The 22860-nt window shown below is 32.7% G+C and overlaps 2 protein-coding genes, 1 non-coding gene and 1 pseudogene across 3 annotated transcripts; 2 read left to right on the top strand and 2 right to left on the bottom strand.

Moving 5' to 3' along the window:
* The first annotated feature begins 7 nt into the window (after nucleotides 1–7).
* On the top strand, nucleotides 8–79 carry TRNAP-UGG. Its single transcript has one exon. It is a non-coding gene; the product is annotated as a tRNA-Pro (tRNA).
* Nucleotides 80–395: 316 nt separating this feature from the next.
* Nucleotides 396–1148, top strand: LOC125603783. Its single transcript, XM_048774573.1, has 2 exons — nucleotides 396–401; nucleotides 555–1148. The coding sequence occupies exons 1-2, from the start codon at nucleotides 396–398 to the stop codon at nucleotides 1146–1148; spliced, it is 600 nt and encodes a 199-aa protein (XP_048630530.1).
* A 363-nt stretch (nucleotides 1149–1511) lies between these two features.
* LOC106351579 (L-ascorbate oxidase homolog) lies at nucleotides 1512–8743 on the bottom strand. Its single transcript, XM_048774574.1, has 8 exons — nucleotides 8431–8743; nucleotides 8239–8348; nucleotides 3948–4218; nucleotides 3167–3266; nucleotides 2726–3068; nucleotides 2199–2564; nucleotides 1928–2006; nucleotides 1512–1822 (listed from the first exon to the last, which is right to left on the bottom strand). The coding sequence occupies exons 1-8, from the start codon at nucleotides 8584–8586 to the stop codon at nucleotides 1592–1594; spliced, it is 1656 nt and encodes a 551-aa protein (XP_048630531.1). The 5' UTR covers nucleotides 8587–8743; the 3' UTR covers nucleotides 1512–1591.
* An 11581-nt stretch (nucleotides 8744–20324) lies between these two features.
* On the bottom strand, nucleotides 20325–20927 carry LOC125603780 (annotated as a pseudogene).
* Nucleotides 20928–22860: the final 1933 nt, after the last annotated feature.

Genomic DNA, 22860 nt, shown 5'->3' with positions numbered 1-22860 from the left:
TTCATCTGGGCGTTTGGTCTAGTGGTATGATTCTCGCTTTGGGTGCGAGAGGTCCCGAGTTCGATTCTCGGAACGCCCCTATTTTTGTTTTTGTTTCTTTTTTTTGTTATTAAACTCAATTAATTTCCCGCCGGAAACCCCCTATTTGTTTGTGTCTTCTGTCATTATATTAGGCACAACTAATTTCCCAAGCTATCAACGTTAAGCTATGCAATAATCCTCTCAATTATACACTAGTTTAATCGTTTATAACTTTATAATACTAATCAAGTGGCTAAGAGCATGCATGAATTATATTTGATTTTAGAACTATGTATGTCCCATAAGCTTAACATGTACCAACAACATTCATAAATAGTATTAATATAATTCTGTAAATAGATTTAATTATAATAATGAATGTTCAACGAATCTAGAGGAAACAACGACGAAGAAAGATAGCAAGGCCTTTCATCACTTGTCATGTCATATCAGGGCGAACAACTTCATTTTGGCACGACGACTGGACAAAATTTGGTCCTCTTCTGATACTCACAGGACCTTTGGGACCTCAGGTTTCTGGAATTCCTCTCGATGCGACAGTCTCGTCAGTGGTAAGGGAAGATGGTTGGTCTGTCTCTCGCAGGAGTAGGCACCCTATTCTTGTTACCCTTCGTGATGTGCTTCCCGCACAACCTCCTGATGTTCATAACATAGAAGAAGATTACTACTTGTGGAGAAACGAAGTAAATGAGCCTCCTTCACCATTCTTATTATCAAGACTATGGACATCTCTATATCAAGAGCCTCCTCGAGTTTCTTGGTACAAGGCTGTCTGGTTCGGTAAGCAAATTCCTAAACATGGATTCATCCTTTGGCTAGTCATGAAAGAGCGTATGGTAACAAGGGATCGGATGAGAAGTTGGGGCCTCGATGTAGCGGCTGAGTGTTTGCTTTGTGGGCAAAATGAGGAATCGACTGAGCACTTATTCTTTCAGTGTGACTATTCGTTGACGGTGTTGAGAACTATGTTCGCAAGGAGTGGTATTGATATCCCAACACAGATTGCAATGGTAGTTCCTTGGATCATATCTATTAGGCTGGATAGAAAGCTGAAAACTATCTGCAAACTGCTCATTCAAGCTGCTGTTTACTTCATTTGGAAATAACGGAATTCACGTCTCCACAACCAGACTTCAAAGCCCGCTCACTCTGTTGTGAAAGATATCTACCTTCTCCTTAGAGCAAAACTATTCTCTCTTGATATGGAGCTGAGAGCTCACCCCTCTGCTACTCAAAGAAACCGGCGACATTCAACGACGACTACTTATCTCTCTCTTTGGTTTGAAAAGATTCAGGGTTAGATCAAAGCATCTATTTTCATTTTGTTGAAGTTCTTTTTTTGCAAAAGTAATGTTGTCTTTCCTTGTTTTTTTTTTTTTTTTTTTTTTTTAAATTCACCTTGTAAAACATTATTTCAGAAATGGTATCTCCCATTGGGAGTTTGAAGGAAAAAAAAAAAAAAAAAAAAAAACGACGAAGAAAGAAATGAGATATAGAACACGGCAAGTCAGAAATTCATGAAAATGGTTTAACAGATTCTCTATCGCTCTCAGTTTTCAAAGCCACTCAAAAGCAGTTCTTTGTGGGCTCCACTAGCCCTACCACATAGAAGAGCGTTCGTCGGGATCTGATATTCATCTCTGAGAGAAGTCGAGTTTGTGTACACACGCACGTATAACTGTTGTCCCAAGTATTGTCTTTCCCACAACTCCGATCTCAGGTTCCACATTCCTACGTTGTCTAGACCTACGTATATTGCAGTCCATGATCTTGGATACACCTACACATGTTCATCCAACAATATTTCACACGTGACTCAAACCCCCAACTTATACGTTTTATCCAACTGTTTGAGATCAAAATATGAAAGTTTTAAAAGTTTCACCTGAATAGTGCAGCGTGAGACTGCATCGTTTAGATTGTATACTTTTCTCCTGCCAGGCCTCCACTTTCCCAACTCCATTCTGATAGTTAAACCAAGTCCACAATAGTTAGTTGGTTAAAACAATTAAATTGCATGTGTTAGGGTTCTTTCTTAGTTAGAGAAAGTTTTGATTAAGCTTACCGTGTAGTTATTAGCTTATGGTGGATGCAAACACGGACAGTTTAGAATATATATTAGAAAAGGGATGAGGGAACAATTTGGAAATACGTACCCAACAACAAAGAAAGAGTGGCCGTTGAAGTGCCAGCTTTGGACAATATCTTCCGAGTTCTCAAAGACAATCTCCACAAAGGCTTTGTAATCAGCTTGCAAGACAGATGTGACAGGGAATGTTGGTGCATATGGGGGCTGGTCAGATATGCTTCCAGGCTTATACACGCCATCGATCTTGAAGTAATCCGCGAGTTTCAAAGGGGTATCTGATGGGGTAAATGATGCACTGTTCACGGAGTATCGTTGTTTGCCTTCGATCTGTCCAACAGAGCTAACAAGTTTGATGGTTCTAGTGACATTTACCATACCATAGTGGTATGTACCTTGTGGGTTTGGTCTTGGTCCACTCGCTGTAAGGTTGGTCCTACAACACACGAAGAAAACCACCAAGCTATAAGGCCAAAATTTCATGAATATCCTCTACGCTAGCAAAACAATACATGAGCTTATAATCTAAAGGATACTGAAGGAGTTTTCTTCAAAATTGGTGACAAGCAAATAACTGTTGAAGAATAAAAAACGTACCTGATAGTTCGAGCTTGGTTAAAAGACCAGCTCATCGGAACTGGTGCAGCAGGGATAGGTCCAGAAACAGGTTCAGCAGAATTACTATAGTGGAGAACACCGGTGGTGGTGAGGACGGTTGGGGTTAACCTACTAGAGACCACAATGTAGTAATCTTTTGAAGGCTGGTTAGCAGTTATAAGGACCGAGTAAGACTGACCAACGTGAACATCAAGCGATGAGTACACATTCTGAAGAGTGTGTGTCCCTTCGACTTCAACCAACGTCATCTCATGGTTCTGGATGCGGAAGTTGAGAGAGTTTTGCAATCCTACATTTGATATTCTCAGCCTATATGTATTACCTGTGGAAATATTCACATCAGAACCAATTAAAACGTTGCGCAAATGCTTTTACCATTAACAAACGAGTGAGATAAGAGGAGGGAAATAGATAATAGACCTGGTTGAATGTTGAGTGTAGCACCACTACTAAGACCATTAATGAGAATTCCATCTGGTGGAGGAAGCTTTCCACCATTATCGAGCTGCGCTCTCAAGGCCTACACAAAAGATTCATAAAAATCATTCAAAGTTCTTAATTGGTTCCTATCTATGACTATGAATAAACCAAAAGAATATACGATCCTTATTGTTTTTTTTTAACGGCATATCGAACGGTCCAATCTTTATTGCATGAGGATTTTATGAACATCTACCACAGCAGAGAATTCTATAAATGATGGCCATTCAAGGTTATCACAATCCTAGATTCCACAACAATAAAATGTTTAGGCTGCAACTGGAATGCTAAATTTTGGAATGGAATTGTTTGGAATGCATCATTCCACAGAATTTCAAAAAATATTTACCAGTTACATGGAAAATCTTTTGAAATCAATTCCACATTCCAAAAATGGAATAAAATTTAAAAACAAATCCTTTGTAAAATCTTTTCCATTTGTTCCATATCAAAAATGATCGTGAATGTGTGGGATGATTGGAATTCCAATTCCAAAACAAATTTCAGTTTTTATTCCATTTTGTTGATCATTCCAATTTTCCCTATTCCACATATAATTATTCCTTTTATTCCATGTATTCCACATATAATTCTTATTCTTATTAACTTAAAAATGTTTATTTCCCTCTAAATCATAGATTCAACAACAATATTATGATGGCCATTCAAAGTTATCACAATCTACCATCGAATTATAAACGTTGGAGTTAGAATCGATTACCTTATGATCGGTCTTGTACCAGTCACCGATGAGAACAGTGTAGTCATCAGCGGGAGGAGGGAAAGGAACGGGGATCATTGGACGGCTAGAGATACGAATACCTCCGAAACCGCCTGCAGCTTTGTGAAAGCCAAGCGATGGGAAGTAATAGAAGCTTCCGATCTGATCCTTAACCTGAAGAGCGTAAGTGTAGTTCTTCCCCGGCGGGATTGGGCACGTCGTTCCACACACTCCGTCTTGGAACGAGTTCTTTCTGTTTTGTATCCCGGCCCTTGTGTCGTAATCATACAAAAATCGTAATTAGTTTTAATTCAAATTTTAAACAATAACAAAAGTTGAGCACATAGGCAAGTAGGCCACCACTACAAGAAAATAGCCTTATTGCAACAGAAAAATTGCAACATCCATTTTCATTAATAATTTGCTATGTTTATTGCAATATTTCTGTAATAATGAATATCCGTTACAGTTTTATTACAAATTTATTGCAAAATAACAACTATAACAGACGTTGCATATTTTTGTTACTAAGGTGGGGGTATTGGATCTAGAAATTTGATGGAATTTAAAAGAATTATAGTTTCCATTAAATTCTACTGTTATTCAATTAAGAATTTCATCAATTCTTTCAAAATCTTGTGTTATTGGTTTAAAGATTTGTAATTAATTTTCTAATTCTTTTAAATTCTAGTGTTATTCAATATTTGGTAGATTTTGTAGTAATGTTATTTGGAAAGAATTTAATGGAAAATGTAATGTAAAAATGTGAAGAACCAATTTCTTCCTCTAATGAGGAGATTTGGCATCGTAAGTCTGAAATTTCGTGATGTTAGTAATCCTCATCTCCATTCTTCTTACAAGTATGGTATTATAATTGACGAGATGGCTATTCAACGGACCTGGGTAACTCAACGACCACCTTAACGTGAACGAGATGGTATTAGTCACGTTTCATGTTTAGTCAAGCTTCTTTTCATTTCTAAGTAATGAAAACAAAAAGTGACAAAATTGAAATAACACAAATATTTTTCATCGTCAAAGTGTAGCACAATTAAAATATACCTTTATTTTGTTTTATGGAATAAAATTGCTACAATCAGTGAACTTTTGTAGTAGTAGTAACTGTTATATTTCTTTCAGTTTTATAACTAAAATAATGTTTGTTATCTTTTCAATATAATAAAGATTCAAAATTTTAATTGATTTTAGAGAAATTGATATTCTATCAAATTTAAGTGCATTCCTTTAAAATCCATAACAAAAGTAAACATGAGAATTATGTAAATGCATTAAATCCTCATCAAATCTTTTAAACTACTACAAAAATTATTATTTATGAATTCTTTCAAATTCTATTAAATTCTTGGATTGAATACCACCCCCTAAATTGTAATTTTTTGCAACATAAACAAATATCTAGCCAATTTTGCAAGAAGCATTCAACATTTTTGAATCATTGCTAATTTGCAAAAAAAAATATTAAAAAATATGTGGCAAAAAATGTGGCAGTGATTATATTTTTATTATATGTTTTTATAGGAAAAGTTAATTGTTTTCGTATATTAAATATAAAATATAAAATATATATTTATATTGTATATTTAAACATGTACACTAAAAAATTTTAAGTTCCAGATTCTTGAGATTTTGTTAATTATTTTATTTTATGAATTTTTTTTGGTTTTCGTCTAATATGGTATAATTTACTTATTCCTATTCAAAATAAAAGGTAATTAGACAAAAGAAAATTATTTACATATCTCTTCTTATTTTTTCTTTAACTTAGATAAAGATACGTCCAATGTCTTTATCAACAAAAAAAAATAAGAAAACAAAAAACTAGACAGGTACCTTCTTCCAAATCATTAAGTGAAAAAAACTATGACACAAAGAAACTGGTGCGATCTTTGGGGCTGCCTTACATGATGTTCTTGATGAGGAACTAGACTCAGAACAAGATGATGTAGTATCTCAAGATTCTCAATCAACAGAAGACAGTTCAGACTTCTTAGACGTCAAGACGTAAAACTGCGACAACGAGATGACAAATCCTCTTTTTATTCTTTAGTTTCTTACCTTGACATCTTGATTATTACCAGCTCTTTTCAAGCATGTATTTTCTCTGTTTTAATTGATTTCAGTAGATGACTTTGTTTAATTGTTTTAACGGTTTGAACTTTTCAATTTTATTAACTTATGTTTTCTTGTTGTAGCTAGTGATCATCAGCTACTGTTGTTGACTGGAAGTCTAGAACTCAAGATTGTATTCTCGGGTTGCTTAGTGTTGTTGTAGTTTGGAAGTCAAGATTGTAATGACAAGTTATGAGTCGGGTTTAAAGATACATTGTTATGTCTTGATGTAGTTTACTTATTCTGTTTTATTGTTGTAGTGATCATCAGCTACTGTTAAGAACTAACATCAGCTACTGCCTAATGCTTTAGTGATTGAATGGCTTTTATTCAGATTTCTCATGGAACCACACGTAAGTTATATTAGTTTGATATTAAAAGTTCTATATTTTGTGTGTTTTCTGAAAATTTATTAAATAGTCCACACGAAAGGAGTTTGTAACTATTAGAATATTTTTACTTTTTAGTCAAATGTTCTTCCCGCCTTATATTATTTCATTTGCCGCTTGACTTTAGTTTGTTTAGAGAATATCATCCTAAAAAGATATGGATATATCCAATATCGAGATGTTTAGATTTTTCTGTTTTCATATATATAGCTTATACGGTGTTTTTAATAATTCAGTAAACTTCTGCATCGTAGTTCTTAGGAGGTAACTCATCTCCAAATGGCAAATGAGGGTCAAAATCAAGGAGAAGCCCAACCTATGAATGTCTTAGGTGTTCTTAATCCTTCCAAAGTGAATGGATCATTGTGGTAAAAAGAAATGTACTTATATTTTATATACGTTACGTTAAAATTTTAGCTGCGTTACATTTTTATTTTTTTCTACAGCTTCAAACGTGATTCCCTCATCACTAATGAGATAATAACAATCATCCGATCTGATTTTCCTGGCACGTATCGGAATTGGTCATCTACGCCGCAACATGTAAAAGATAGATGGTGGTACACATTTAAGGTATATCACAGAAACATTACATATACAAAAGGATAAAACCGTGAGAATATAGTTTTCTTGTTTTATGTGTGCTATGACTATAGATCAAATGATGAGACTTTCAAGAAAAAGGTGCACGACATTTATGAAGAAATGCAAATATCAAAGAAAAGCTGAGCAAACTTAAATGATTGGAGAAGATGATAGCAATCTTTTGTCCAGCTATTGTGTCCACTGTTGTCAACCGTTAAGTTTCAGTTGGCTGCTTTAGTTTTTTTTTCTAAGTTCTTATTAGGTTTTTCTAAGTTCTTATTATGTTTTATCTAGCTTTCAAATTATAGCTGGTTTTTCTCTAATAATGCCTTGTTAAACTTTTTAATATTTTTTTATTTCATAAAGTTGGTTATTTGGCTTTTGTGTTATTATAAAATATATTTAATGTATAAACAAATAATCCATCTAATACTATTATAATAATAAAATACTGCAGTAATCATTTATGCAACAAAGTTAACAATTTACTAAATTTATTACAATATTAATTGGCAACCACGTAATAACTGTCCCCACAAAATAAAATTTGCAACAAAAAATTGCAACAATATTCGCTAAATATTTTGTATAGCAAATTTTGTAACAATTTAAATTGCCTCCATACGTTAGACGTTTTGTTGCAGTAATACTACAAAATTGCAATATAAAATTGTTGCAAATTTGCTATGTTGTTTGCTATATATTTTGCCTAGCAATGATTTGCCACAATTAATGTTGCACAAATACATTGTAAATATACAACAAAATTGTTATAAAAATGTTGTTGCAATAATATAACATATATAACAACAACTAAATTTATTGCTAATTTTGCAACGTATATGCTACAAACATGAATTTGCAACATTCAAACAGCCAGAAAATAAAATTTGTCACAATTTTATTGCAATTTTATATTTGCAACAATATATGAGCATATTGCAACAATATATCATTATTGCAATAGAACTGTTTTCTTGTAGTGCACGTATATGAAATGAACTATCACCATGCAGACGCGGACGTAGATTATAATTTACAAGTGCATGCAATATATGACACGTCAGAGCGATAATCGACTACCTTCTGATTGAGTTAGGAAAATATATTTCATATACATAAATTGTGAAATTGTGATGTACAAAAAAAGAGCTAGGAACTTACATGGAAAATAAATAGATACGTACCATGAAATAAGAAAAGGCTCATCGAGTTCGTTGAATACGTTGATGATGAGATTATCATTGGTGACAGAGCGTATTTCAGGTCCCGGAAACATCTTGTTAATCAATATACCCTAGCGGAAGGAGAGGAAATAAGACATAATCATCCAGTTAGCAAAACTAATGCATAATCGATTAGGCAAGCAAAGCAAGTACCTGTTGTTGAACCCCCATAGGAGAGATAGTACCATAGGTGACGTGCCACTCATAGAATATGTATGGGTCTTCGGCCGCTGTGGCAATTAGAAGCGATAAACCTATAACAAAAGCATATGCGATTTTGCACTTTGCAGCTATTTTAGTGTTCTTCATTTTCGGACCATGAGATGTAGATAGGATAGAAAATGAAACATATATATGCTTGAGTAAGGATTAGTGTGCTACTTTTGAAATAGTCAAAAATTATTTGTTTCTCTATATTTTCAAGATTATCACCAAATTAATACGGTAAGAGAGGATAAAAATGTCAATATATAGATGGTAAGAGCATTTTCAATTTATGACTGTTGACTATATTTCTTTCTATAGTTATATTTAAAACAGATTTATTCCGATTCATTTCTATTTTAAAATATACAAATCTCTATTTTATATATTTAAATAGAGAAAAATAAAAAATGATATTTTATAAGCTGTCACATCTATCCTAAATTATTACTCCTTATGTTTCATTTTAATTGGTGTTTTAAGATTTTACTTTTGGGTAAATATTCAATGTTCTAGTACTTTAAACCAACTGCATTTGATCAAATGATTTTTGTTGGTTAAATTAAGATTAATTAATGCAAAATAAGTAAAAAATCAATAATTTTCCAATAATTGTGAAAATTCTTGCCAACTAATAGAAAACAAAGATAGTATATAACAAAATATATTAGAAATGATCTAATATTATAATTGACAACTAAGTAGTTACTTTAACGAAAATAATGATTTTTTTAAACGACAACAAAACTTCTTTATTGATTTGATGAAACATAATCCTCATAGAGGATTTGAGTTATGTATACAGGAACATAATAAATAGAGCTGAAATTATTAAAGGACTGATGAATTTGTTTAGCCAGAGAATCTGCTGCTTTGTTGTCTTCTCTAGGTATCCATCTGAATGTAATATTTTCGAATTTCTCCTTCCAGCCCTTGATTTCCTGTATCATGTGCATGTGGAAGTTCTTCTTGGAGGTAGTCAGTAATTCATGAACCTGTTTATTACCTCCTTCAAACAATACTCTTCGGTGACATTTACTCCATGTGTGTTGCATGTTGAAGTTCCCTACAACTATACTTCGGCTAAATTAGGCATAGTGTTTGGAAACCGATCAAATTTGGATCAGATATTTTGGATTTTCGAGTTTGTAGTTTTGATTAATTTTTTGGATAGCGAAATTTGAAATACTGATCCATATTCAGGTCTTTTACCGTTGGAGTCGAATATTTTTACATTTCAGAAAGACACAGGTGTGTTTCTTTGTTCGTGTTTGAATCTAGGGTTTATTGCCCAGGTCTAGGCTTAACCAAGATCTATTATCTTGATTGATTGTCTGCGCAGTGGACACGGTTAGACATAGAATGCCAAAACCACAGTCAGATTAATTAATTTTATTATTCTTTTAGTTCTTTCAAAAGTGTAACTTTGACAATGCAGTTTGTAATTAATAGTAAACTAAAAATAAATATAAATTTCATTTGAAATTTTGAAGGAGAAATTGCCAAAAATGGCTCAAAACTTGATTTTTTTATACAAAAGTGTACCCTAAATTCAATCAAATGCAAAACTAACTCAAAAGAGTAGTGAAATTACAACAACCTCCTTATTTTTTTTCCGTCAACGTTTTTTTTGTTTTTCTTTTATATATTAAGAAAAAACCAAAGCCCAATACAAATTACAAAAGCCCAAAAACAGACCGGGCCACACATTACAACTCCTCACTCAATTGGGCCTAAAGCCCACATTGAGAAAACCCTAACTCAATCACGCAAGAGCCGACGCCGCCTCGCACATCGTTTCGTTGAACTGCTGGGACACGTGTTGCCATCCTCGACGTCAAGGGACACATGTCGCGAGGACGTCGCGTCACCACCGCTTTCACCATCACCGTCACCGGAGATCCGACACACAGATCACCGGACCAAATCGGAACTCCTTAGTTCCGTCTAACGTCACCGCACAACTTTATGCTCATAGGGTTCCAATATCAGAGAGAGTCAATCGCCTTGACGAGATCTCATCCGTAATCCTTCAACACCACTACCCTAGAGAGAGCTTCACACTCCATGTCCTCATTCCACCGGAGACTTCCACCGTCACCGACGGAATCTCCTCCAAAAAAACCGAAACGTAAACCGCAAAAACAAGGCCGAGAAAGATAAAATCAAACCCTAAGACACCCCTAGGAAAAACAAAAGCCGAGGACGCAAGGCAAAAAACGCCTCTGCGTCCTGGAAACTTGACGACGACGCAGAGCTGAAGAAGCCTCCGCCCCTCGGAATCTTTAGCGGCGACAGTAGAGCTTTCGAAGCCTCCACCTCCCGGAACTAACAGATGACTGTCACCGCGAACCGTCCTCGATACGCCTTACCACGAATCCAAAGAGAGGCGAGATGTCGCCGTTGAAAGTCCCGATACGAACCGAGAAGCTTCCCGGGGCAAAACCCTAATTCAGATCCGCCGGTATATCGGCGAGTGACGCCATCACGAGACACCCAGTCTTGCGCCTGCACTGAAACTGAGAGAAGGAGAGCCACCGTCGCCGACACGCGCCGGAGAAGTGACTCTCCCACCCAGTCGTCTCTTTTCTCTCTTTTCTGTTCAATTTTTTTTTGCCACAACCACTTTTTTTCCAACAACCTCCTTATGACTAAAGAAAAAACATGTATTGAGTTTTATCATTATAACCAGGGATGTTAAAACGGGCTTACCCGCCCATTTACGTCCAAGCCCGTTTACGTCCAAACCCGTTTAATAGATGTCCATTTAAAACCCGTTTAAATCAGACCCGTTTAGAGCCCGTTTATGTGAAGCCCATTTAACACTAAACCCGTTTCAAACCCGTTTCAAGCCCGTTTACTTAAAAAAAAAATGAACATGATCTATTTATATCATAGCTTATCTTTTCGATGAAACCTGTTAAATACCTGTCAAATAAAATATGAATCCAGAACCTTACATTGTTTTGCTTCAACTAAAAATTCAAAGTTTACAAATCACAGTCACAGCATAATTGAAAAATAAAGTTCACACTTCACACTAAGTGTCCATAAGTTACTCTTTTCCTTCTTGAACGTCTACCAGGATCTGTCCATGTTCAAAACATAACATATTATATATTTTCATCAAAAAAATTATAAACTGATGTAAAACAGAACCAGAAAACTATGTACCTTTGTTCCAGCAAACATATCAATCTTTTGATGTTGAAGACTCCACTCCATAATTACTTGCTTTCTTTCCAACATCTTCATTTTCATCAAAGAGATCTTCAATGGCACCTACAAAGTATAATATGAATTAGTTATAAGAAAATATAGTCATAAAATAAAACGGCCTTTTAGCATTACCTTTGTATTCAGCAAAACCGCGCAACCAATTCCTAGTGCAAAGAAGAGCTTGGACATTTTTAGGCAAGAGACGGTTTCGGTATGGAGTTAAAACCCGGGATCCAATGCTAAAGGCAGACTCTGAAGCTACTGTGGTGATCGGAATGCTGAGGATGTCACGTGCCATCGATGCTAAATCTCCAAATCGATGTTGGTTCTCTTTCCAATAATTCAAGACATCCAAATCCAAGTTAGCCCTTCTGTTCAGCCTTGGCTCTTCAAAATATATATCCAAATGTGTCTTTGGGTTGCCAACTCCACCTCCAATGCTCTTTTCCAACTCAAAAAAATCCTTCATTATGAACATTTATATCAGATAAACAATTTCAAGATAAAGCATGACTGAAATTATCTAAAATTATATTAAATTACTTACATTATCATAATCATCTTCAAGTGGAGATTCTGTGACAATCTCTTGTGGAGTTGGTGTGAGTGAAACACCTGAAGAACTTGTTTGAGACCGTTTCTGATAGTCTTTGTAGAGTGCAGACAAACTATCCTTGAGTTCTTTTATCTTTAAACTTGAAGTAGAGGGATCCAATTTCTTATAAGCAGCTTCAAGCATCTCAATCTTTATTCTTGGATCTAAAGCTGCTCCCATAGCCAAGATTACACTGTAACTTTTCCAGTATTTATCAAACTTAACTTGCATCTCTCTGGCCATTTCTCTCACTCCATCATCATCACATTCTGCATATCTCTTCAATAACAATTGTATCCTCCATACTTGTGTGAAGTAGACATTCGAAGTAGGATACTTTGAACCCGAAAAAGAAGTCGTGATAGCACTGAATGGCTTCAAAAGGTCACAGATTTTTGCCCCACGTTTCCACTCATCCTCTGTAGGCAACGTCTTATACTTTGGATCATACAACTCCATGCTAGCAAATGCAGCCTTAAACTTGAGAGCTCTGAAAAGCATCTCATATGTAGAGTTCCAGCGAGTAGGAACATCAAGTGACAACCCCAATCCACTTGTAATTCTTACTCTCTCTACACATGCCGCAAATGCTTCTTGTCTTTGTGGCGATGCTTTCACATATCTAACACTTTCTCGGATATTATGCAGAAGACTGTTCGCTAATGCTAAGCCACTTTTCACTATGAGGTTTAGAATATGAGCACAGCATCTCACATGTATGTGTTTACCATCAGACAACAAACCTCCATCGCTTCCACCAATCATCTGAAGCTTACCCTTGAGGATTCTCAGCATACTGTTGTTGTTGGTGGCATTGTCCAACGTCATCGAGAAAACCTTCTTCTCCAAACCCCATCCCTTCAATGACTCAAAAACCTTATTAGCTATTTCCTCACCAGTATGTGGAGACTTCATCTCACAAAATTCTAAGATCTTGCTGTGTAATCTCCAGCCATCATCAATATAATGTCCAGTTAAGCAGATATAACCCATGTTTTGAGGACGAGCTACCCATAAATCAGCGGTGAGACAAACCCTACCACGGTGCTTCACAAACAGCCCTTTCAACTTCTCTTTCTCTATTTCATATCTCCTATAAACATCAAGAGCAGCAGTCTGTCTACAGATATGTTGAACGTCAGGATTTAAATACCTATCTCTTTCTCTAACTTTCTCATATTCCACGTATCGAAATGGTAGATCATGGTAAATGATAGACTCAGTAACCATCTCACGATCTACCATATGATCATACACATGCTTATCTACCTTCTTAGGCATCTTAGAACAAAACTCTAAATGCCGTTTCAACTGATTTGTACCATGAGTCTTACCAACCACTAATTTTGAATCACAATGAATGCACTTAGCCCTTTCTTTTCCATCCTCTTCTACCCCCACTAGTACAAAATCTTTCCAAACAAGTGAAGTTTTTCGACGCTTACGTTGAGGTTTCGCTGCTTGTGTTGATGCAGTGGCTTGTGGTTCACACTGAACTTCTGCTTCTGCTTCTGTTTCTGTTTCTGCCATTTCTTCATCTATATCAAATTCAACATCTTCATCATTCATGTCCATGTATTCACGTTGAGCTTCAAGAAGCGCCATTGTGTGCACAGTATCATAGTCCATCTCTGCAAAAAAAAAAAAAAACATATTTAATTATTAAAGAAACATATTTAATTATTAGTGGCTGCAAGGGACTATCAAAATTTGTCTACACAATGACTCTTTAGCTAACGAAAAACTTGACAAAACCAGTAGAAGCTAACTCACACGGTCACAGCGAAGAAGATGTTCATACAAAACATAGTTAATCATGTTGGTTATCGGTTCTGTTCTTGTTTCCATATACATATTGTAGTCAAATGATCACTCAGTGAAAAAAAGAATCACATATATGAAATCAGTTTGAAACGAACCTTGATTGTATGATACGAGGAAGACACGAGCTGGAGAGAGTGAAGAAGAAGAAGTAGCAGACACGAGAATCTCGTGACTAGATGAAAGGAGGCAAGGAGACACGGAGGTGAAGAACAACGACTCTAGAAGACAAATCAAAACCCTAGAAGCTTCGTGATTCGAATCAGAAACTCATTTGGAGCAGTTTGATCTTTCGTAAGGAGGCAAAGAGCCAAGGAGGTGAAGAAGGAGGAAGAACAACGACGATAGATTAGGTTGAAAAAGAGAAAAAAAAATTAAATGAATTTAATGGGCTGTCCAGTTATTTTTATCAAAACCCATTTATTAAATGGACACATGTGGACAAACCCGACGAAGCCCGTTTAATATTGTTAAGTAAATGGACTTTATATGGACACAAAAATTAAACGGGTTTGGACGTAAATGGGTAGGACAAGCCCATTTTAACATCCCTGATTATAACCCTCTGCCTGAGAAGACTTATAAATAAGTCTTCTTTGTAAGTTTTCTCGTTCAGTAGCTCTTTAAAATAATTTAAAATCTCTATAAAAAATATTTGATGATGGGAAAAAAGTGAAATCATGTACTAATAAAAATTTCTAAATGATGTAAATTTAATTTTACTAAAATTGAATTATTTTTAACATAGATGAGTGAAAATAGATTAACTTATGATAGTTTTTGGTTTAGGGTTGGGTAATATATGTTATAATATTGTTGGTATATTTAGGGTTAGATTTTGAATTTTTTTTAATTTGATCTATGTGTTTAGTGACTATCTAATAACTTGATTTAAACATTTTTTAAGTATCTTAAAATTTTAAGAAAGTGTTTTTTTTTGTTTAGTTATTTAATTATAGGACCTGGAAGACTAACAAAAGACTTCCCAAGAAATCTTCGGACATATTCCGCCTAAATTTTAGTAGAACATAGGGTTTCCGCCTAAATTTTAGAAGAATTTAGGTTTCCCGCCTAAATCGAAGTCTTCTCATGTATTAGATCTTAAAAATAATTAATAAATCTTAGAAAAAGTATTTTGAAAGAAAAAAAAATCAAAATCATGTATTCATAAATATTTTTAAATGATGGAAATTTAGTTTTACTAAAACTGAATTATTTTTAACATAGATAAGTGAATGTAGATTGAGTTATGATAGTCTTCGGTTTAGGGTTTGGTAACATATATTATAGTATTGTTGGTATTTTTAGGGTTAGATTTTGAAATCTTATTCTTCTTTTTTAGTTTGACATTTATGTGTTTAGTGACTATCTAATTACTTGATTTAAACATTTTCTAAGTTTTTTTTAAGTCTAAGGAAGTATTTTTGCTTAGTTATTTGATTATAGGGTCTGGAAGACTCCGAGAAGATTTTGGTTTAGAGTTTACTAATATATGATATAGTATTGTTTGTATTTAAGGTTAGATTTTAGAATCTTAACTTTTTTTATAAAAAATTGACCTACATGTATTTACTTTTGTGTGTATTAAATGATTTATAAGTTGATTTTAAGTTTAATAAACTTTGTTTTGCTATTTAGTTACTTATTTGATTAGGTTATGGTTTAGAAAACTTCCTGAAGACTTTTCAATAAGACTTCCAGAAGACTTTTCAATAGGACTTTCAGAAGACTTTCCAAGAAGTCTTCTGATATATTTCTCCATAAATTTTAGTAAAATTTAGGGTTTTCGGCTAAATCGAAGTCTACAAGAAGTCTACCAGAAGTCTTCTCATGTATTTGATTTTAGGGTCTTGAAGACTTCCCAAAAAGTTTTCTCTTAGAAGAAGTCCTCTGTATCGAAGACCTAATTGAAATTTTGTCCCTATATATATAAAGAAAATTTGCACATTTTTCTTTTTTTTTTCAAATGACTGTAACAAAAATATAATGTTTCTCACTATAAGATTCTCCGACTTCTCTCTAATCTCTTTGAACATCAAAACACCAAACTTTAAATTCATTTCTCATTTTTTTTTCTTATGTCTTCTCACTATTATCTTATTTTTGCAGGTTTTTCATTACATGGTTCTCATCTTTCACTTATTCAAAGGTATATCTATAAATTTTGGATATGTGTTATTATGTGTTTTATATATTAGATTCTAAAATGATATAAATAAACCTAATATAAATGTTTTGTTTATTATTTAAGCATAAAATTATATTTTTGAAGTTTCTCTCTATTTTAAAGCCTTGAATGTTTTTAAATTTCCAGGTTTTTCAGATCTAAGGCAGACTTTGAAAGACTTCTCAGAAAACTCCCGGAAGACTTTAGGCAAGGCTTCTAATGCATTTTATGCTAGAAGACTTCTCACGAAGTCTTCCAAAGTATTCTGTCCAAAGTGATACTAATTTTGGATATGTATTTTGTGTGCTTTATATTAGATTCTAAAAAGTTATAGATTCAACCTAATTTGATTGTTTTGTTTATTATTTAAGCATACAAATTTTATTTTTGAAGCTTTCTCTGTTTTGAAGTCATCTGAATGTTTTTGAATATGCAGATTTTTCAGATCTAAGTCCGACTTTGGAAAACTTCTCAAAACACTTTTGGAAGACTCTCGGAAGACTTCTTGCGAAACTTCTAATTCATTTTATGCTAGAAGACTTTCCACAAAGTTTTCAAGAAGTCTTCTGCCCAAAGTGGTACAAATTTTGGATATGTATGTTGTGTGTTTTATATATTAAATTCTAAAAAGTTATAGATTCAACCTAATGTAATTGTTTTGTTTATTATTTAAGCATAAAAATGTATTGTTGAAGTTTTCTTTGTTTTAAAGCCATTTGAATGCTTTTGAATGTGCATATTTTTCAGATCTGAGTTAGACTTTGGAAAACTTCTCAGAAGACTCTCAGAAAATTCTTGAAAGACTCTTGAAAGCCTCTCGGAAGACTCTTGGAAGAAGTCTTCTAATGTATTTTATGTTAGAAGACTTCACACGAAGTCTTCCGAAGTCTTCTGCCCAAAGTGGTACAAAGAAATGATATCAAGTGGACTCTAAGCTTATTATGTTGAGGAATGATATCTAGCTCCATGTGTAATAGTTTTGCTTATGGTTTGTTTTATGATTTGTATGTTTACTATTTTAGTTGTGAATTTTTTTGTAAACTTGAAGAGATGTTAATGAAAATAATTTGGTATATATGTTCATGTTTTTTTTCCAAAAGTACTTGACATTATTGAAGTTATTGATACAACATATTAAGAAATTTTCTTAGCCATTCTACTCATTCATAACAAAACACACCAAAACAAAAACTTAGTCAAATTTACTAAAACTAAGAGAGAAGACTTCACAAGAAAACTTATTCAAATTCACAAAAGATCAAACTTGAATTTTAAGTGAAACTTGAAATTTTAAATCTCATGTATGTTAAAAATTATACTTTATGATCTAAAAAAGACACATTAAACCACATGACTTGATATTCTTGAAGTTACTAAACACTTTTGAAAGTTAAAAACATACTTTGAAGTTACTTAACACTCTTGAAAATCTAATGTAGAAGACTTCTTAAGAAGTCTTCTTGGATTAGCTAGAAACATTAGTAAACATAAATATTTGAAATCACATAATTATCACTAAATAAGTTATGAATTTTATTCAGGAGTTCCAATATTGACTAATACACATGAATTAATAATAAAATATTAAAAAGTCATTTTGATTGTAGAGAAAATGAAGGTTTATTAAACATTGACGTAGACGACTTCCGAGAAAACTTCTTAAGAAGTCTTCTATTTAGGTCATTTTTGCAATTGAAAATTTACGAATGAAGATTTCCTAAGAAGTCTACTCTACAGAAGATATCTTAAGAAGTCTTCCTTTGTAATTATTGACTTAATTTTGAATTAAAAAAAATTCTTGAAAATGCCAGAGAAGACTTCTCTTCGATAAACATGTTAGTTTTGCAATTGACTAGAGTTTTTCAGAAAATTGACTTTTTATAGAAGACTTCTTGGGGAAGACTTCTATAGAAGTATTCTCAATGTCGCAAGAAGTCTACCTGGTATACTTTTGCAATTGACTATATTTGATTTTTCCAGAGAAGATTTCAGAAAACTTTCAGAAGACTTCTATAGAAGTTTTTCCCGAGAAGACTTCCTGAGAAGTCTTCTACAAAAAGTCAAATTTATGACAAACTTCGGTCAACTGTAAAACTAACCTATTGATTTGAGAAGACTTTTGTGGGATTTTTTTTTTCTTAATAAAGGAAAGTTAGAAGACTTTTAGGAAAGTCTTCTTGATGGAGAACACATCTAACGAAGTCTTCAAAAAGTCTTCCCGAAGTCTTCTGAAAGTCTTCGCAAATAGATCAGATAAAAAATGATTTTATACGTTGAGCTTGTGAGATTACTTGCTTAGCTTCTCCAAGCACTCTGAACTTCACTACAAAAGCTACCAAGTCGTTAATTACCACGAATCATGAGCTTAAATGTTTTTATGAACCTTACAAAGCTTGAAATCAAAATTTTGGTTTTGTTTTGATAAATTTGAAGAGAGAGTGAAAGAGATGTGATTTGTGTGCATAAGTAATGAAATATGAAGAGTAAAAATCGAAAGTTTGGTGCATTAAGAGCTTCAAATTAGTTGTTCATGGTGGTTAGTGTATTGATGTTAATGGAAATATTGTAAATACTTGGTGAAAATGAGGATGATAAGGTAAAATAATAATTTTCAGAAAAGAAAAAAATGTAATGGCATTTTCGTGAATAACTTAAACTTCTAGGGTGAATATGAAAAAAAAAATTACAAAAAAACATGGGTTATTTTGTGTTTGACTTGAAATTTTAGGTTATATTTGAAAAAAAAATCCAATTTTAAAATGACATTCAATGTATAACAAGAAAATGAGATTTTTTAGAAACAGAAACAGTAAGTATGGCTTCAATTGGTGACTTTGCTCAATCGAGAATTACGAAGGAAATTTAATTAAGCTGTGGAAAAATAATTAAGTTGAGGAAATTTTTGAAATCCACTGAATAAAACTTGCGGAACAGTTTTCTAAACAACTGGATAAACTTTACGGAATGGCGGAATATAACTATGAAAATTAATAACTATGAATAACTAAATGGTATTATAATAAAATACCAATTAATTTTAATCAAAACATTTATTATATCTTAATTATTTATCTTACTCTAAATACTTATAATAATATATTAACATATAGATTTAAAATGAAGTTATAGATTAATATTATTTATTCCATAATTATTTATAATTAACTAATATTTATCTTAAGTTATATTATTTTCAAAAACAATATAAAAAGGCTGATTCCACAAATAATCTGCTAAAATATCACTTTTTAGTAATATAGATATCTATCCTATGGACACTTTAAAATTAGCATAAATGAAGTCTCTATTGTGGACTGAAGCACAAGTTTCACTGACAAAATGGGTTCCCAAAATATAGAGATCGAGGCCACTAATCTACCAATCATTCCAGGTGTATGGTGCTTTATAGATGGGTCATTGAAATATCAGAAGATTTTTTGAGGACAAGGATGATATAGTACTTTGGAAGGTTTTGATGGTTTGATAGGCACAAAGAATACAAGGGTGAGTTTGTCACCTTTTCACTCGGAAGTGGAAACGCTTATTTGGAAATGGAATGTATGCGAAATTTACGTCAGTTTCAGATCATATTTGCAATGGATTATTCTCAATTGGTAAATATGGTTTCAGAACTATAAGAATGACCAGCTTTTGCAAGTTATTTGGACGATATCAAGATCCTGAAAGAATGTTTCACAACTCTAACATCATTCATGTACCCAGAACACATAATACACAGGCGGATTGTCTTGCACACAGTGATAGGAAGCAGCCGTCTTTTGTCATTCATATGGATGCAGAATTACCGGTTTAATTTACAAAGTCTTAGGAGTCTGTTTATGCTGATGACAAAAAAAAAATTTCGCTTTTTCACTTAATGAGAACTTTTTTGTATTTTTTCAGCAAAAACGCAAAGCCCGCGTTTTTGCGTTTTATGTTCTATTCCGCAATTTTTTATTGGTAATTTTTTTTGCATTTTTGTGTTTTTAGACATTGTTCCGTCATTCTGCCGGTTACCGATCAAAATCTATGTGTCTATAGTTCAAAAAGCAAGTAAATTATTTGTTAAAATGTGTCAAAAATGAACCTGCAATTCTTACTCTTTCAAAAATGTGAACACGAAGCAGCGTTTCAATAACCCAAAAGTCCAAAACGTTACACCATTTTTTCATAATCACATCATCGTAAAACCCTACTCATTCAGTCTCTAAAACTTTAGATAACCTTAGATAACTAATAAAACCCTACTCATTCAGTCTCATCGTTACACAAAGACAGAGATAATACAAACATATACATCTGTAGATAACTAATATAACCTCGTTGAATTTAAACCAATCAATCTCCTGTCATTTTTTATCATCTCCGAAAAGTAGACATAGTAGAGAAGCAAAGACGCCGGTAGAGTCAATCGACGCTTGATGCAGAAGATTGCTCTTGATTTACTCATACGACCGGTCAAAATATCACTCTCCTTATTAAGAACAGCTGTGTCTTCCTCCAGGTCATGGATTTAATACTTCTAACTTACCGATCGGAAGCTCATAAGTAGAATCTCAATCCAGACGCCACAGTTGTTAACGCCTTCGCTGGATCTTTCCATGTTATAGGATCAACAGATCCATGTGGGGCAGACGAACCCATTTGAGTGTCAAACGAACGCAGGAGGAAGGAGAAACTGATGAGACACAATGTACAGAAGAAGATGATGTGGCCTTAGACCAAAATAATGGTTTTGAAATGTTTATCTTTATTTAAGTTTATGATTAGTGGAATTTGTGTTTTCTTAATTTGTGGATGTGTTAGACCAGTTTGACATGTTAGTTAGTTAATCTATTATGTCTTAAGATCATCTATTCTATTAAAACAGCAGCATGACCCATTGATATATGTGTAGTCTAACTGAACTTACTTTTAAAATAACTGCTTTATTCTACAAAATACAAAGTAATACCAAACTTATATATCATAACCTCTCCTTTTTGAGCCAATCGAAACCACTTCTTTTATTCCTATATTGTAGGGATCCACTACTCTTATCTTAACTAATTAAAATCCATGTTTATATAATATATTTGAGTATGTAACAAAAATGATGACATGTTCGACTATAATCCCTGTAGCATGTTTCGCCAAAAAAATATGTTAATATACTTTATAAAGAATATGACCATATATGACATGTTCCATATAATTCATCCATATGTGCAATTAAAAAGCCCAGTGTTATTCAATTTTTAATGGGTTTTACCTATATATTGTCAAATATGTTTGATATATATATATTTTAAATGGTTATGCACTGATTTATATTTTTAATAACTTTAAGAATATTTTAATTTATTTGTGATTTTGGATATTCAAAAAAAAATATTTCCATTGACAATTATATATAACTATTAGCTATTACTACACGTTGAAATTAAACATAGGTATTCTGATATCTATTCTGGTACGAATCGATTCTTTCAAGTTTTTGTGTTTATATATATAAAAATTAAGTTTTTCGGAAGAAAATTAAAACGAAAAATATACCCGCCTTTCAAGGGCGGGTTAGAATCTAGTTTTACCTTAAATGAAAGGGAAGAAGAGAAAAATTGTAGTAACTTGTGTTTTGTTTATTAGTTTGTTTTTCACAATTCTCTTAGTTTTGAAAGAGACCTTAATTGGCATCAAAGCAACTTGTGTTCTAAGGTATCAAATGAGTGATTGGGTTCACTCCTAACAAAAAACTAATGAGACATAAAGAGTTTACTCAAGATTTGAGATTTTGAAGCCCAACAAGTTCTATGTTTAATTGAGAAAAGCTTTTACAACAAGCCCACATATTGCTGCAGCATTAATAGTATTTTTTTAAGTAACTAAAAGTATTTATATTAGAAGTAAACATGTCCACTCCTGAAGGCAACACTAATTATAATCACGGTACTAGATTTTAACCTGCACACCCGTGGCGGGGTAACATTTCATTGATAAATATAAAATTTTATATTATTTTGTATATAATAATTTATGATAATATATTGCCTGCTATTTAAAAATAATAATAATAGATGATATATAGTTCTAAATATTAAAATTTAGCATATGTTAACAATTTTATTTTTTTTGTAAAAATTATTATATAATTATGAATATTAATATTTTAAAAGGTGAATGATATTTTAGTCACTTAAAATGGTGAATAATATTTTATGTATTTATCTTACTGAAAGTTTTTTTTCCAAAACATATTGGTTTACCAATTCAACATAATTTAATTTGTTTGCAAAAAAAAAAGCATAATTTTAATATATAATTCATTAGTTACTTCTATTTTAATATAATGTTGAATATACTTATAAATTTTATAAAATTAGCAAAAACAAAAATCATTTTTTTTTATAATTAAAATTTAATTAAAATTAATTTCTTAATAATATTATACTATTAATTTTGAAATTAATCAGTGCATTAATTAAAAGAATATTTAAAATTTTAAAAAGATTTGTTAGATTTTTTTCAAACAGATTCTGTTGTTCCTAAAACTGAAATTTAAATTTATAGTTAAAATGGATTGTTATTAATATCATTATAA

Source organism: Brassica napus, unplaced genomic scaffold (genome assembly GCF_020379485.1).
Source record: "Brassica napus cultivar Da-Ae unplaced genomic scaffold, Da-Ae ScsIHWf_392;HRSCAF=615, whole genome shotgun sequence".
Lineage (NCBI taxonomy): Eukaryota > Viridiplantae > Streptophyta > Magnoliopsida > Brassicales > Brassicaceae > Brassica > Brassica napus.
Note: the sequence above shows the minus strand (reverse complement) of the source record. Positions and strands in the feature narration are given on the sequence as shown.